The 15,559-nt window shown below is 33.5% G+C and overlaps 1 protein-coding gene across 6 annotated transcripts in view; it reads left to right on the top strand.

The window, feature by feature from the left end:
• Positions 1-274: 274 nt before the first annotated feature.
• The window catches only part of LOC125681977 (calnexin-like), a 30,113-nt gene continuing 14,828 nt past the window's right edge, over positions 275-15,559 (top strand). For 3 of the 6 annotated variants that reach the window (XM_048922337.2, XM_056154567.1, XM_056154566.1), the window contains exons 1-11: positions 298-386; positions 1,776-1,904; positions 3,056-3,132; positions 4,194-4,252; positions 4,411-4,475; positions 4,567-4,643; positions 4,787-4,868; positions 8,516-8,584; positions 12,747-12,794; positions 12,909-12,984; positions 14,624-14,702. In XM_048922337.2, the coding sequence (XP_048778294.1) occupies positions 1,776-1,904; positions 3,056-3,132; positions 4,194-4,252; positions 4,411-4,475; positions 4,567-4,643; positions 4,787-4,868; positions 8,516-8,584; positions 12,747-12,794; positions 12,909-12,984; positions 14,624-14,702 (761 nt within the window). In that variant the 5' untranslated portion in view covers positions 298-386. Of the gene's footprint in view, positions 387-1,775; positions 1,905-3,055; positions 3,133-4,193; positions 4,253-4,410; positions 4,476-4,566; positions 4,644-4,786; positions 4,869-8,515; positions 8,585-12,746; positions 12,795-12,908; positions 12,985-14,623; positions 14,703-15,559 lie in introns of all 6 variants that reach the window. The other 3 variants (XM_048922338.2, XM_056154565.1, XM_048922339.2) reach the window with 2 other exon arrangements.

The raw sequence follows: 15,559 nt of genomic DNA on the forward strand, positions 1-15,559 counted from the left end.
TTGGTTTTGTTTAAAAATAATTTCACTCTAGAAAGGGGGAGGGGATTATGTACATAAGATCTATACAAACTATCCACATGTAGGTTTTGCGGAATGCTCTTGTTCTAGTCCCCATATTTCAGGCATTGTAAAAAAAAATCATGTTTAAAATCAATAGTTTTCAGATTAAATGATTTTATTATTTTATTATTAATCATTAAATATGAACATTAAACGTACGGTCTGTCTATATTTTGTAATTATCCAATCAACATTTGTTTTACAATCCCCATTTATATAAACCAATCAAATTGCTCCACGTTTGGACCATAGGATTTTTCAGACGCAGAAGGGCCGGTGTCATGCTTATTTAGTGAAATATTATTTCTGATTTTGCAACCTATAAGGTATCTAATATAGCTCATCACATGCAAACAAAAAGTTTTATACAGCTTCAGGTGTATCTTTTATATAGAAATCCAAATAGGTTTTACCGCATATAGATGGATATCGAATGTTCGGGTAACTTAACCCGAACTTTCTCAAATTTGAATTTATCAGTTAGTTGCGTTTTGTTGATCATGTTGATGGATCAATGTATGTTATATTGATAAAGATGTGTAATAAATTGACGGAACCACCGTTAGGGTGAGCACATCATATTGCATTAAAAGGGTGCAGTTTCAGTTTGCAGATGTGGCCGTGTCTTCTCGTCCGGTGCTGAAGAGCATTAGAGTTGTCTGAAGAGCACGTGTCGTTTGCAATGGCGAACGAAAATTAATTAAATGCCTATCACTTAAAGGAAAATACATGACAAATGTCAAGTTCTCTTTGTTGAGTGACAGACTGCAATAGCACCTTTTCATCCTTCCTTTTGTCACCTATTGAGTTTTATCTTTCTGTTGACACCTAGATTGTGTGTGCCTAACAAGTGGAAACTACCGGTCCAATTTTGAAGGATATGGAAATGTTTGTTGCGTATTTAAGAATATATAAAATTAGACAGAATAAAAGCAGACCTTAGTGATTTTAACAACTGATAGGATGCAACTTCCTCTTTTGAACTAATCCAAATATGTTATGATATCCTCCCCTTGGGCCCACCGCAGGGGTCACAATCTCTGCTTTTAGCCATAATGCATTTTTATGCTATGGCTGTTAAAAGGATATAAGAATTTCCTTGTTCAGTCAGCTTGTTCAGTCTCGGGTGTTTGTAATTCCAATAACCATGGACATACAGCATTTTTTCCCCCTTATATAACTGGTACTGATAAACGGTACCATTCCCAATACCAACAACCGTTGATTTTCCCCAATTTTGAGACTAAGAATACCCAATTCCCTTGCCGAAAAATAGACCACTGACATCATAATTTACTTAGTCTGAAACGTATGAGTTAACTAAAATGTTCAGTTCTGGTATCAAATTGAAAGTACGATACGTTGGTAGAAAATTTCCCCATTTTTTTGTTTTTGATGCTATTTTTCCCCAATTGAATGGGTACAAGTACCAGTGGGAAGAAAACAACCACTGACATACTTAGGGAATCTTGTTCATCTGACAGAAACAAATTTCTCAATCTATTTCATGTATAAGACATTGTTTGTAAACATTATCGAATTATTTTCGAATAAATATTGTTTAAACTAAACAATTGTGATGTAGGACACTGATTGATGCAGTGATAAGTTGCATTCTAAATGTGATAACTGATAGATTTAAATGTCGTAAGTGATAGATAAATTATTAATTATTTTCAACAAATTTCATAAGTACACTTGCTTTTCTTTTTTAGATGAAGTTTAACAGAGTGTGTGTTTTATTTGTCGGAGTATGTCTTATTGGGGCAGCTCTCGCTGATGTGGAGGAAGAAGATGATGATGTTCAAGTGGAAGTGGAGGATGAAGACGTCAAACCAGAAAAGGTTAACTTTATCTCTTCTACGATATATACTGTAAATTTTCAGCTGTATTTCCCGGGAACTTAATTATTCAGTGAGACATAATTTTCACAAACCTTCAATTTTTTCATCACTAACATTGTTTTATTGTGATGTACACTGTCCTTGGTTTTTATAAGTTTATTATTTACATGATTGCCAATCCTCACAGCTAAAATGAAAATCTATATAGATATGTATTTAGGCAAGTATATGGGTAACTATAGTTATTTTAGCATTAAAAATGTTTCACTTTCCTACTGTGGAAGTAACTTCAGCTGGCAATCACTTCATCTTGTTACAATGTGGTATGATTAAAAGATATTCATTTGAATTATCTCCAAACCTCAGAAAAAGATGTTGTCTTGATGGAATGTCATCCACATTAAACAGTAGAATTTACGAAATTTTTAACAAAAGAATACTTTACTACGTATGCATTTTCATTAATATATTTGAAAAGGAAGAAGGCTTCCGATATTATCATCCTCATGGAACTATCTGAGATTCCTCTGACTCTTATCCCAGCTTGTATAGTGTGACATGTATGCACATGTTATGATATTGAAGCAGGGGTAAGAGTCGGAGAAGTATCGGATTAGTTGATCATAACTTGATATGTATCCTTACCCATGGAAAGCCAAGTCAGATGTCTGGACATTTTGAATGTTTCTTAAAATTAAAGCCAATCTGGATGTTGTGGATAGAAAGAAACACCCATTTCATTCCTCGTTAATAGGCTAATAGATGTGTGTATGTTTTACATATCCATAAAACAAAAAAGAATTAACCTCCGAAATAATAAACATTTATTAACTACATGTAAATACCGATTATATCGATCATTGATCGATACAGTTCTTCCAATTTTGACCGATTGTGAAAATTTTCCGATTATTCAACACTAGCTTATTTTGATATTTTTTTTGGAGTACGAATTTTGGTGCAGTATTCAATAACTATATGAAGTAATTACAAATAATGTTAGTAGTGAGTCAGTCTCTCAATTTTATGTGTACATAAATTATCATGAATAATCGAGTGCTATACATACAGACACAGTAGTTATGAATCTGATGTTTTATTTCCATCATTTTGTTGACAGCTCTTTATTTTGTGTTTTATACTATCAACAGCCAAAGTTTACGCCTCCAACGGTTGAAAAGAATGTTCACTTTGCAGACTCCTTCAACAGCAAAGATGACTTTAAAAGGTACATGTTTTAACATGATGCTGTCTATGTCTTTTCAGATCATGTTTTCACAAGTTCAGCAAATGTTTTACTCTGCCACCTAATAACCAATATACTTTAACACATATTTGAAAAATTAAATCAATCTATTAGGCTATTTCATGGTCAAATTTACTAGTCTGGGTTCTGTAAAACAACACTTCTGTTACCAGAGATCTTGCAGCTGAGGCCAAAAATTATAGATTATTTTATTCTTCACCATTATTTGTTCATTTCCACATGAATTTTTCACAAAATACTTGTTATTAAGTTTTGAAATCGATTAAAGATTGTAGAAGAGAGTGGAAAATGGTAATATGGTAGCCTTTTGCATTAATCAATGAGTTTTCAGGAAGAGTGTTTTCAGAATGGCATTTGATATTGTTAAACATACATATACATGTTCAGAGCTCCAGATAAGGTGCATATCAGCGTAAAACTCATTAAATTTTACCAAATGCGCATTTAAGTTGAAAATCATGCGTACAATTACCCATTAGCGAATGTAAATACGCTTTACACTCCCAAAGTAATGACAATCACAATTTTGAAAAATTGGAAGAGTTAACTCAAAACACTATTATATTGGCCTACTTGTTATACTTTCTTTCTTAAAGAGTTAGTGTGCGGTCGAAAGCACAGAAAAAAAAACTTGTATTATCAATCGTGGACGAATGATATACAGAATTGGATCATAATCATGTGACTGAGTGTCTGACATATTCAAATTTAATGCATCAATGATAAATATCAAATTCCCAATGACAATGAATAGTTTTAATAAAAAGAACTGCAAAGGATTTTCCCCGTAAATAACTGGAGCAGCCTTTTAGTATAAACTTTAATATCTGGTGACATCTTCTGTGCAAAAGATAATCAGTAAATTAACAATTTACACTTTTGAATTTTTCTGAAAAGCAAAATACTCTTGATTTGAAAATCAGGGAGTAAATACTCTTTATGGTAAAAAATTATCTGGAGCTCTGCATGTAAACGTCAAATGAAAATGACTATTTTTATAAAGCTGGGTTATTTTCGTACAGATGGACTGTCTCACAAGCCAAGAAGGATGGGGCTGAGGAATCTATTTCTAAATATGATGGTATTGGCTTGGCATAATAATTTCTTAAGAATAGAATATTATAAATGAAATAATTTGTAAATAAACCTAAAGTATTTTTTTAAAATTGTGAAATTTTATGAATAGGAAGGATCGTTTCATCCCACAATGAAATGTGAAATCAATTTGACTTTTTACAGGTAAATGGCATGTGGAAGAACCCAAGGACAGTGCAATAGAGGGAGACCTGGGTCTTATCCTGAAGGTGATAAATTAAAGTAAAATGAGAATAGAAATAGTAGGATTAAATGGATTTAATATTTTTATACCGTCAGTTTTGAATATTGTTTTGACAGTCCAAAGCCAAGCATCATGCAGTATCCTCCAATCTGAATAAGCCTTTTAAATTTGATGGCAAACCTTTAATTGTGCAGTAAGTAAATAACACACTTTGAACATTTTAATTTATGAAACTTGCAACAATATGGAATATTTTAAATTCAAAGTAACTGCCATTGCTCACTACTACTTTGACATAACATGATACTTGCTGAGATGTATATTTCACTGTTAAAGGTATGAGGTGAGATACCAGAATGGTATTGACTGTGGTGGAGCATATGTCAAGCTTTTGTCAGAAGATCCAAAGTTAAACTTGGTAAGCTACACTTGTAAATATTTTGTAACTGAACAAAGTACATGTTCCTTGGAAAAGTTATTGTCAAAAAAATGAAACCCATGGCATTAGAAATTTGATAATGTTTTTTTATGTTTCTGTGAAACAAATCTAAGGCACAAGGATTCACATTATGTTTAATATCTACTTGTCTTCTCGACAAGTGAATTCTAGAATTTACTTTTTAGGTCACCTGAGTAATATCAGGTGACCTATTGCAATTGGTTGTCGTCCGTCATGCGTTAACAATTGAACATTTTTAACAGTCCAATTCTTTTCAAATTTGGTATGAAGTATCATTAGGACAAGGGGGACATAAATTGTAAATTTCAGGTCTCCAGCACCCCTGAGGCCTTAGGGGTGGGGCAAAAACTGCCCAAAATTGACCAATTTTCAAAATTCTTCTCAAGAACTGGACATGTGTAAGAAAAACTAAATGCATGGTGATGTAGGGGAGGAAGGCCTTTACCTAAATTGTAAATTTCATGATTCCCGGGGTAGGGTTTTTGACCCCAGGGCGGGGCCAAACTTGGTAGATAGTGTTCATGTGTAGAACACTTGAAACATCTTCTTTAGTGCTGTTGATACTATATTGAAACTACAGAGATATTTAGAAAGAGCAGGAAGTCCTGTACCAGAATTGTAAATTTAATGATCCCAGGGGTAGGGGTTTTGGGATCAGGGTGGGGCCAAAATGGTCAGTTATTAAATGTGTGAACAATAGACATTTTTGACTTCTTCTTGATAACTATCTTTCCAATTCTTTTCATATTTGGTATGAAGCATCTTTTGGACAAGGGGGACATAAATTGTAAATTTCAGGTCTCCAGCACCCCTGGGGCCTTAGGTGTGGTGCAAAAACTGCACAAAATTGACCAATTTTCAAAAATCTTCTCAAGAACCGAACATGTGTAAGAAAAACTAAATGCATGGTGATGTAGAGCAGGAAGGCCTCTACCTAAATTGTAAATTTCATGATCCACGGGGTAGGGTTTTTGATCCCAGGATGGGGCCAAACTTGTTATATTGTGTTTACGTGTAAAACACTTAAATATATAGTGTTTATGTGTAAAACACTTAAATAACATCTTCTTTAGTTCTGATGATACTAAATTGAAACTAAATGGATAGAGCAGGTAGTCTTTTACCAATATTGTAAAGCTGATGATCCCCAGAGTAAGGGTTCAGACCCCAGGGTGGGGCCAAACTTAGTATATAGTATATATGTGTAAGTTTGCTGATACTGTATAAAATCTAAATGCATACTTAGAAATAGCAGAAAAGGATGTACAAAAAATGATGAATTTCAATCAAAACCCAGGGTTATGACTTAAGGATGAGTCCAAATTAGTCATATGTTTTAATGTTTTAGTGTTAATACACAGGCTATTATTTAAAGCCTTTCATCAGTGTATTCACTTTTGAAGGCAGTGAAGTTTTAAGAACACATCTTGTTTTATATTGTTGCTGAACATTAGAATTTAGCTTAGGGCTGTTCCATTAAAACATATGAGGTACCCGGGGACGGCAATTAAAAAAAAATCTATGGGTGCTTGTCATTGGTAGAAAATTGCATATATGGTGGGTACCTACTGCCAGAAAACTGCATCTGTGGGTGGTTGTTTTGATAAAATCTTTATTTTTTACCGAAACTGAGAGGAATGCAACAAGGGAAAGGAAGGGTTGAAAGTAGAATGTGAAATAAACGCCATTTTCTGTCTTCATTTTATCTCGGTCGATGAGGTTCCGTGATCCGGTTATCGTTTCCAGTTTGACTCTAAAATTATAGCGACCGGAAATTAGGATTATCTCCCTTGCCCAAAATGGAAAACAAAACGTGCTCGTGGTCCATTGAAACGGTTTTTGATTTTTTCTAGCTGCAATAATGTAGCCCTATCCAATTTTTTGTTTATTCTGACGTTTTCGGGATGAGGCTACAATTCCATAGGATCTCCGTAATGGTGCAAAATAATTTTATGAATAACCGATAATAAACTCTGCACTGTGTATTAGTCCCAAATGTTGTTTACAGTTACACCAAAAGGAGTACCAACTTTGTGCTCGGGCATGTCAAATAAAGGTGTTTTTCATTAAATATAATGTACAGCATGCAAAATTCTTCTCTGCTCCGCCATGCTTGTTATCGCGAAATCTCGTAGGTGGATCTAATGAAAAAGCTAAACATTGACAATCAGCGCGAAAATGTAGTTACTTGAGCCACTTCGACAAAGAAAGGAAAATCATATTGTTGCAGAAAGAATTTACACTCTGTTGTTCGGTTTTTAACTTGATATTAAATTCAAACCTTTTCAATACCGACGAAATAGCTTTCGCCTCCATACTTGTCCATTGATGTAAATACTACCTTATATGCAAATGACTTGACAATCGGAAGTTGAAACTTCAGTACATCAAACATGGCGCACAAATATGAATCGAGAAACTGGAATTTATCGAAATTGTTGAAAACAGTAGAATAGAGCCTCACAAGTCTTAAGTTGCAGGTTGTAAATTTATATATTGACTAAGAAACATAGAATATCATTTTATTTACGTAAAGAGACACATTTTCTTGTTTTTTAATACTCAAAATACTAGTCAATTTTAAAACTTTTAATAGTTGTTTTTGAACATTTATAATACTAGACTTTTTATGAACAGGTAGACTTATAAAATTAATTTAGTTCATCATGTTTAAGAAAGACCGTCTTGATAAAATAAATTGATGGTTCTATGATCAAGCTTCATTGATGGCTAGTTATTTGAATGGTGATAACACCCAAGATACTCTTCTCTTTACTATCATGCCTGGGAACATCTGAAAATAGACCACTATTCAGGGGTTATAAATAATCATTCATACATATTGAATTTAAAGAAAAAAGTGTATTTCACATTTATTTCACTTCTATGGGTGGTGCCGCACTATCTAAAATTGCTTCTGTGAGTGGTCCCTCATTACATTTTTATGCTTCTATGGGTGGTTACCCAAATTTTAAAGTGCCTTCCCCGGGTACCTCATATGTTTTAATGGAACAGCCCTTAGATATTCAGAACAGGAAATTGTTTCTAGATTTTATAGCCCATGGAAGTAGTGATACTTTTTCACTAGTATTCAGGTGACAGATAAGGCCTGTGGGCCTCTTGTTTGAATGTAGTTTGGGGTTGCTCAAATCCAATTAGAAAGAAATCAGAAAAAATCAAATTTACTAACCTTGGCAGTATCTATACCTATATTTGTGTCAATCAGATCTTTAAATATGACGTTTCAATAAAACCCCATCTTCATTTAGGTTTGTATTTTTCATTTGTATTTTGGTCTTTTTATTTGAGGGTAGTTTCCTGGTCTTTGTTATAGTGACAAATTACTTCCCATGCTATCAAACATTTAAACTAATTTGATCTCCTGTGTACTTACAGAAATTTAACAATCAAAATATTTCATATGCAATAAAATGCAGTTACAGCAAACACACTTATAATGAATTCACGCTTACAGTCAAGTGATTTTCATTCCCTTTAGTTTTAAAACATATTTTGAACTGGTTAGATATAATGAATTATGTTTATCACGAATCAAAATTGTTCATTTATACCTGTATGTTTATGTCTGCATTTTTGTCTTGTAGAAACAATTTCACGACAAAACCCCCTACACCATTATGTTTGGTCCTGACAAGTGTGGATTAGATAACAAGGTGGGTGGTTCTGTATTATGTTTTACATACTTACATATATGTGTGTAATATCTGAGAGTAAAATTACTTTGACAGAATCAATCAAGGATGGACATTTAATTTTTATCTCACTTGCCCTTTAAGTAAACTCAAATTTTTACTTGTCCAAATGAAAAACTTGGTGTCCGAATTTTTTTTAGACTGCCATAAGAATTTTTAATTTTCTCCTTTCAATTGGTGAGTAGCTAAGTTTTCCTTTCTTTAAAATAGTTTTCCCTCTTTCAAGTTTTCATTTCTTCCCCAATGTAAGAAGTTATACCTGTTAATTATGCAATACAAGTTGCATTATTGTAGTTGAATGAAATTGATGGAAAAAACTGTCATTCAAAATTATAGATAAGAAAATTACAATGGTTATTGTAGGGAAATAGATCTTTTCAACGCAAAATAATCGACAAAGGCGTGACATGGGGCGAAGTTTTGATACATGAATTTGATTCAAATGCTCAATGTATTATTTCAGTTAAAAAAAAGTTTCAAATATATGCAACAAATTAGTCATTACTCCAAAATTCAATAAAATTTCCACAATACTTTAAATTGTGTTACCAGTATAGAAAATACAAAGTGCCGGCAATAGAGGACATGGATTTCTGTCAGTGTCAGTTATCGCAATTCACCTTTGAATTAGAACGCTTTACCCGATATAGTATTGTGTTGTGTGACGACACAATTGAATGAGATGATCGAGCAGTTTGAATGACATGTTTGATGTAATACAACAAGACTTTTCATTGGCCGATTACAGCCCGCCCACTTTCTCAAGCTGATTCAGGTGACCGGTGATCAGATAAGATGGACGGATTAGAAAATTACTAGGGCTAGCTGGAGAACTGTGTAGCTCTCTGAAAAAATATTGTAACGGAACAGAGCTACAGATCCAGCTCTTATAAAAAACCTTCGATTTACGGGGCACCAAAAGCTGCGCACGGTTGAGGCCTGATATCGCGTTATCGGTGTATTCTTGTGTTGCTGTCTCATAAATTCAATAAAAAAAAAATCTTAACATATTTTCCTACTATATTTGTGTCCAAACATACCTTCAAATATTCATTAAAGCCACACACGACCCAAAAACTCGCAGCTTCAAATGATTTCGTTTGTTGACGTAGCCATGTTAGGTAGCTGGTCAATTCGAACTCTGTTGCTATTGGTGCATGTATCTATTCATAAAATTGGTTGTAAGTTATGTATTTGGTATTCATTAATTATCAACACAAATAGTTAATAGAAATTAAAAGATACAGTTTTTGTAAAGGTGAAATACATGTAAGCTCTTGATTAACGAAAATGCTACATAAGCCCATTATGGTCCTTAACACTCGTGTGGCAGAGATGGAGACCGACCCAGACCAATGAAAGCCGCATTGCCATGAGTTTAGCTATTTGAATAATTATCATTTAATGGAACTGGGATGATTTATTATTTAAATATTTGTGGAGTATTAGTTCACATCTAGATGCTATTGTGCTAGTATGGAAATGAACCGGGATTCGAATTGACTGGCTACCTAACATGGCTGCGTCAACGAACGAAATCATCAAAAGCTGTGAGTTTTTGGGTCGTATGGAGCTTTAATAAATATTTGAAGGTATGTTTGGACACAGGTATAGTAGGAAAATATGTTAGAAATTTTTTGATATCAAAGAACAAGGTACAATTGTATACATAAAAAGGCCCAAAAATTTTCTCTTTATAAAATGTGTCTGGAATTCACCTTAATAAGCGTTTTAAGAAAGTAAAATATATACCAGGTATACTATGTCAACAAAATCAGTATGATATTTCTAATTGGATAGCATTATGACATCATGAATAAGACATTTCCCGCCTTTTTTTCAAAATAAGCCTGAAAACTGTCATATGTCATACAGATTATTGCTCAGGAAAAGATGTGCGCATTTGTCGAGCAAAATAAAAATGATATATATTGTGTATCATTTTAAGATGAAAAACATACTTGAATATGAATTTGCTCGACGCATGCGCTATATGTTTTCTGAAAAGAAAACCACCTGAATTTGTGGATATTTTCATTGAAAATGGCATTTTTGCAATTTTATGCCAACTTCTAGCTCTCGTCATATGACATAAATCATTTTGCTGATCAAACTGAGCGGATTTTGGGTTTGCTAATCCATTCTTTATTTGAATGCCAGGGTTTGAGCTCCAAGTGAAATCACTGATATTTTGGGCCAAATGACTTTAGAAACTGTATCTACTTCTTTATGAGACAACAACACAAGAATACAACTTTTTCTCTTTCTTCCTTTGAAGTTTGTTTCCATCTGGCCGTCATGTTTTCAAATGCCGACTATACTCCCGTATAAGGGAATTTAGGCGGACTTATACATATGGACCAATGAGAGTTTCTGTTGCATTTCGCAACTGTATTACAAACAGATTCAATTGTGTCGTCACACAACGCAATACTATATCGGCCAACGCGTTCTAATTCAAAGGTGAATTGCGATAAACCCAAAAATTAGGATTATCACGTCACCTGAATCTCACATTTTACCTTTAATGCCAATGTAGTTTTATTTTCAAAATAGTCTTTTCTTTTATCGTCTTTTTTCTGAGCGTTTACCTTACTAAAATACTTAGAGTTAGAGAGATGGTTGTGATGCTGCCATTTTCTCACAAACATGACTAAAATAAGTCGTATGTCGGATAGTTTATGCTATTCTGAATGACTTATTGATAGGATATGATCTACTACAATGGGTCATCGCTAGTATAAAAAAAAATGATTCGGTGAAGAAAACAAAAAATGTAAGGAGTTTGACTTAATTTTCTAATATTTTGTATTCATCAAGCTTGAACACAATTATTATGATAATTTAGGGCTGAAACGATACTCCCCCTAAGGCACTTCATGATACATATTGCAATACTTATGCCTTAATTCAATATTTTCAATACGATACATTTTATAAAAGAAACGAATAATAACTTTGAAGAAAAAAATAATTACAAAGATTCAGTCTTAATTTCAAAAGTAAACTGTTTCCGAACCGCTGAACGGTAACATGCCTTGGCTCTGTAGTTTTAACTGATTAAGTTCATAATTGTTTTTGTCAGACTCGAGGCTAACAACAGTCTGGCTATTATCAGACGCAATTTTCTCCCTCATGCATGTAAAAATGGTATGTATAGGACAAGCCTGATGTCTTTTACCAATCCCAATTTTAAAAAACATATCGAACTGAAGATCGAGGCAATGAATCGAACATTAATATTAAACAGTATCGATATTTTGATGAATCGTTTCAGCCTTATAATAATCACACTTTGTATGGAAATAATCATTTACCCCATTGGATTTTTACTTGTCTTGGCCAATCGGACAACAGTTAATGTCTATCCCTGTCAATTCATACTTTTATGGGAAGTTTCAACAATCCCATTGAAAATGTTATATTACAATGATATATGTTATAAAATCTAATCCTTTGTTTTGAATTATCTTTATGATAGTAAGTGATTTTAACATATTGAAAAATATCGACCACGAGGATGCAGTCCATAGTGCAATTAATTGTTCATCAGAGATACATGTACATGTACATACTCCTTGGCCTCCATTTTGCACAGATTAAAAGAATATGAATTTCTTTAAGTTTATGTTATTTTTGATAAATTTTCATTTTATGTAAATTTTGAATCGGTCTTAATTTTCACAAGGAGAAAAAACTGGTATTAAATTTTATTAGGTAGCTTCAAAGAGTACTTGCATGTACATTGAAAATTATTCTTCCTTGGTGCAGCAAAAAGAAATAAATGGATTTTCATGACAAAACTATAAACTTGTGCTGTGAACATGGTGAATGTGTACAGCTAAATGTTGATAATAATGGTATTCTATAAACTTGTGCTGTGAATGTGTACAGCTAAATGTTGATAATAATGGTATTCTTTTTCTGTGAACATGGTGAATGTGTACAGCTAAATGTTGATAATAATGGAATTCTTCTTCTGTGAACATGGTGAATGTGTATAGCTAAATGTTGATAATAATGGTATTCTTTTGCTGTGAACATGGTGAATGTGTACAGCTAAATGTTGATAATAATGGTATTCTTTTCTATAATTTAATTACATTTTTTATGTATTCTTTAGCTTCACTTCATTTTCCGACACAAAAATCCAAAGACTGGTGAAATAGAGGTACGTTTCCATGTTAATTTCAAACTAGGAAAATACTTACCACAATGGTACGCATTTCCTTTTATTCTGTGGCATTATTATCAGTAATGTTAATCTACTGTGCTTCTGATTTAGGAAAAACATTCCAAGAAGCCCACTGCCTCCCTAGATAGTTACTTTGCTGACAAGAAGACTCATCAATACTCTCTTGGTAAATGTTCTATTCAATCATGTTCAGTAAAATACAAGTGTTTTACATTAGGTAACTTCTATCCAGAACTGATGTGTCAATTCTCAATGAAAAAAAAAACAACTTGAGAAGAGACACAACAATGAAGTAACAATTTAATTCACAATTGAGCAACACAATTTAACGATAATTTCCGAGTTTCAAATCATAACTTTCTGTATCAACCTATCAGGCCACTATTAAAAAATTGTTTGTTGGGCGTTAGCCGCCCGACCCTCTCAAAAGGTAGCCGACCCAAAAAATTGATTGGTCCAAAAGCGATTATTTTTTTTGGTTATTGTCCGGTGCGGAACAGAACCGAGTTCGAGTCGGATTTTAGCCATCCGAGTCAGTAAAGCGCTTGACAGTCACCTCGCTTCGCTTCAAGCGCTTCCTTGATGGTTTGTTTCAAAATGTCCGACCTGAAGAGGACAAAATCGTACGCAACTTTATGCGTAAATATAGAGTTTAAAAATTCAAAGGAACGAAGCAAAGCCAATAGACTGCTTGAGTTTGACACGGATTCAACTGCGGCTGACGAACGTAGACACAACATAGAGCACATGTCGAAGTACATATCTGTTAAATTTATTTTCTCAAACCAAGCCATTATAACAGATTCTATGCTAGTTGGAACCATCAGGTTACACGATGCTTGCAGTGCCTGGTTAATAGTTCATGCAGAAATGCATCTAACATTTATTCCAAAGCTTTTCTTAGAATTTGAAAAAAGATACAAAATCCATATTGTTTTCAATGTTTCAGACTGCTACTTTACATTCTATACCCAAGAAAAACTTTGAAATAAAATCCACTCATCATGCTTTTATGTTGTAGAGCAGTACTTATATATTTCATTTAGAAATTTCAAATCTACATAAAACAGTTGTCACACTAGCTCCATGTGTCAGACATGTTCAATGGAATATATAACACTGCATGCCTACTAACATAAAGCAGAGGATGACTAAGAACTAAAGGGTGCATACACAGAACAATACAAAAGTGCAAAGCAAAACTAATTCTTATTTATAAAGTGGTGCAAAGTGGTGTACTGATGAATAGTGTTGTTATATACAAAAGCAGTTATATAAATATGATAGAGCTGAATATGATAAGGCTGGCACATATGTACATTTAAAATCATATTTAATTAATGACAAAGAACTTAGCTAATAAAGAGATATAATATAGCAAACAAATATACAGATATATGTAGACGATGTACAAAAAATTCCAGCAGCACTGACGTATGTGGGAGAGCAATATTTAATGCACGAAAAAAAATTAATCCTGACCCAAAAAAAAAGCCTACCTACCTACCCATCATCAAAGGGGTAGGGTAGGCAAACGCCCAACAAACAATTTTTTAATAGTGGCCTCAACTACAAATTACTAATGTAGATATAAGTAACAAGTTTGCTGGGTGACCACTTCACCCCTTGGGATTTACAGTCTCTAAATACTCATTTTGTTCGTGTCCTTTGAAATTTGTGAATAATCATCATCAGTGATTTAATGAGAGGAATCGTTAACAACTGGAAGTTTCATAACTAACTACACTGTACATGTAATGAAGATAACGAGTCTTATTCAGTAAAGGTTTTGTACTATGTTACAGTTGTGAATCCGGACAACACATTTGAGGTTTCGGTAGATGGTACTGTTGTTAAGGAAGGCTCTTTATTGGACGATGTCAGGTAAGTCGGAGACATGATGTTTTTTACTTTTATTTCATTTGATGTACATCATGTGCCCAAACAGTTGTTTGAAATAAGAAGCTCTTGTGGGAATGCAAGTGTTTAATGCAATCTGTGATAGATGGTACTGTACTTGAAATCAATGTTGAAGGCAATCCTCATGCAGAAAAATCTTAGATTATTTTTAAATCAGTGCCCAGTACAAATGGAAATGTGGTTAAGTGCACGATCAGCATGATCACCATGTATGTTGACTGTAAATCCTATTTCTTTTTTCATTTTAATCCTATATCTTTTTTATTTCATGAAAATGTAAAAATTTGGTGGTATTGTGTGAAAATTGTTGGAAGATGGGGATATTAGAGATGGGTGATGATATATCCTTTTGAAGGATGTGAGCTATCAGAAATTATGTTAAAAAAAGGAGAGAGGGTGGGCTTGGGGGGAAAAATATTCAAAATGTCTGTAAAAGCTGAACATTGTGCAGGGTCACTTTGCAGAAAACAATGTTAAAAAGGTTTCATTTGACGCCAAGTTTTTTGTGCTTAGTCTTCCTTTTAAAAACATTGTTTTGCCCTTCTTCTAAATCTTCATTAAAAATTTTGATTGGTAGGCAGAAGCGTTTTTAGGTTTGTTGATAGGATATGATGCACTTTGAAAACACAATGAATTGTGTCGGCCCTATTGCTAGGAGAGAATGTACTGAGTGCTGTTGTTATAGCACGCATCTCAGGTGTCCTTATGTGTGAGTCATTGTTATAATACGTGTCTCACGTGCGTCTCAGGTGTCCGTATTTGTGAGTTATTGTTATAACACGTGTCTCAGGTGTCCGTATGTGTGAGTTATTGTTATAACA

This window comes from Ostrea edulis, chromosome 2 (assembly GCF_947568905.1).
Source record: "Ostrea edulis chromosome 2, xbOstEdul1.1, whole genome shotgun sequence".
NCBI classification, from domain to species: domain Eukaryota; kingdom Metazoa; phylum Mollusca; class Bivalvia; order Ostreida; family Ostreidae; genus Ostrea; species Ostrea edulis.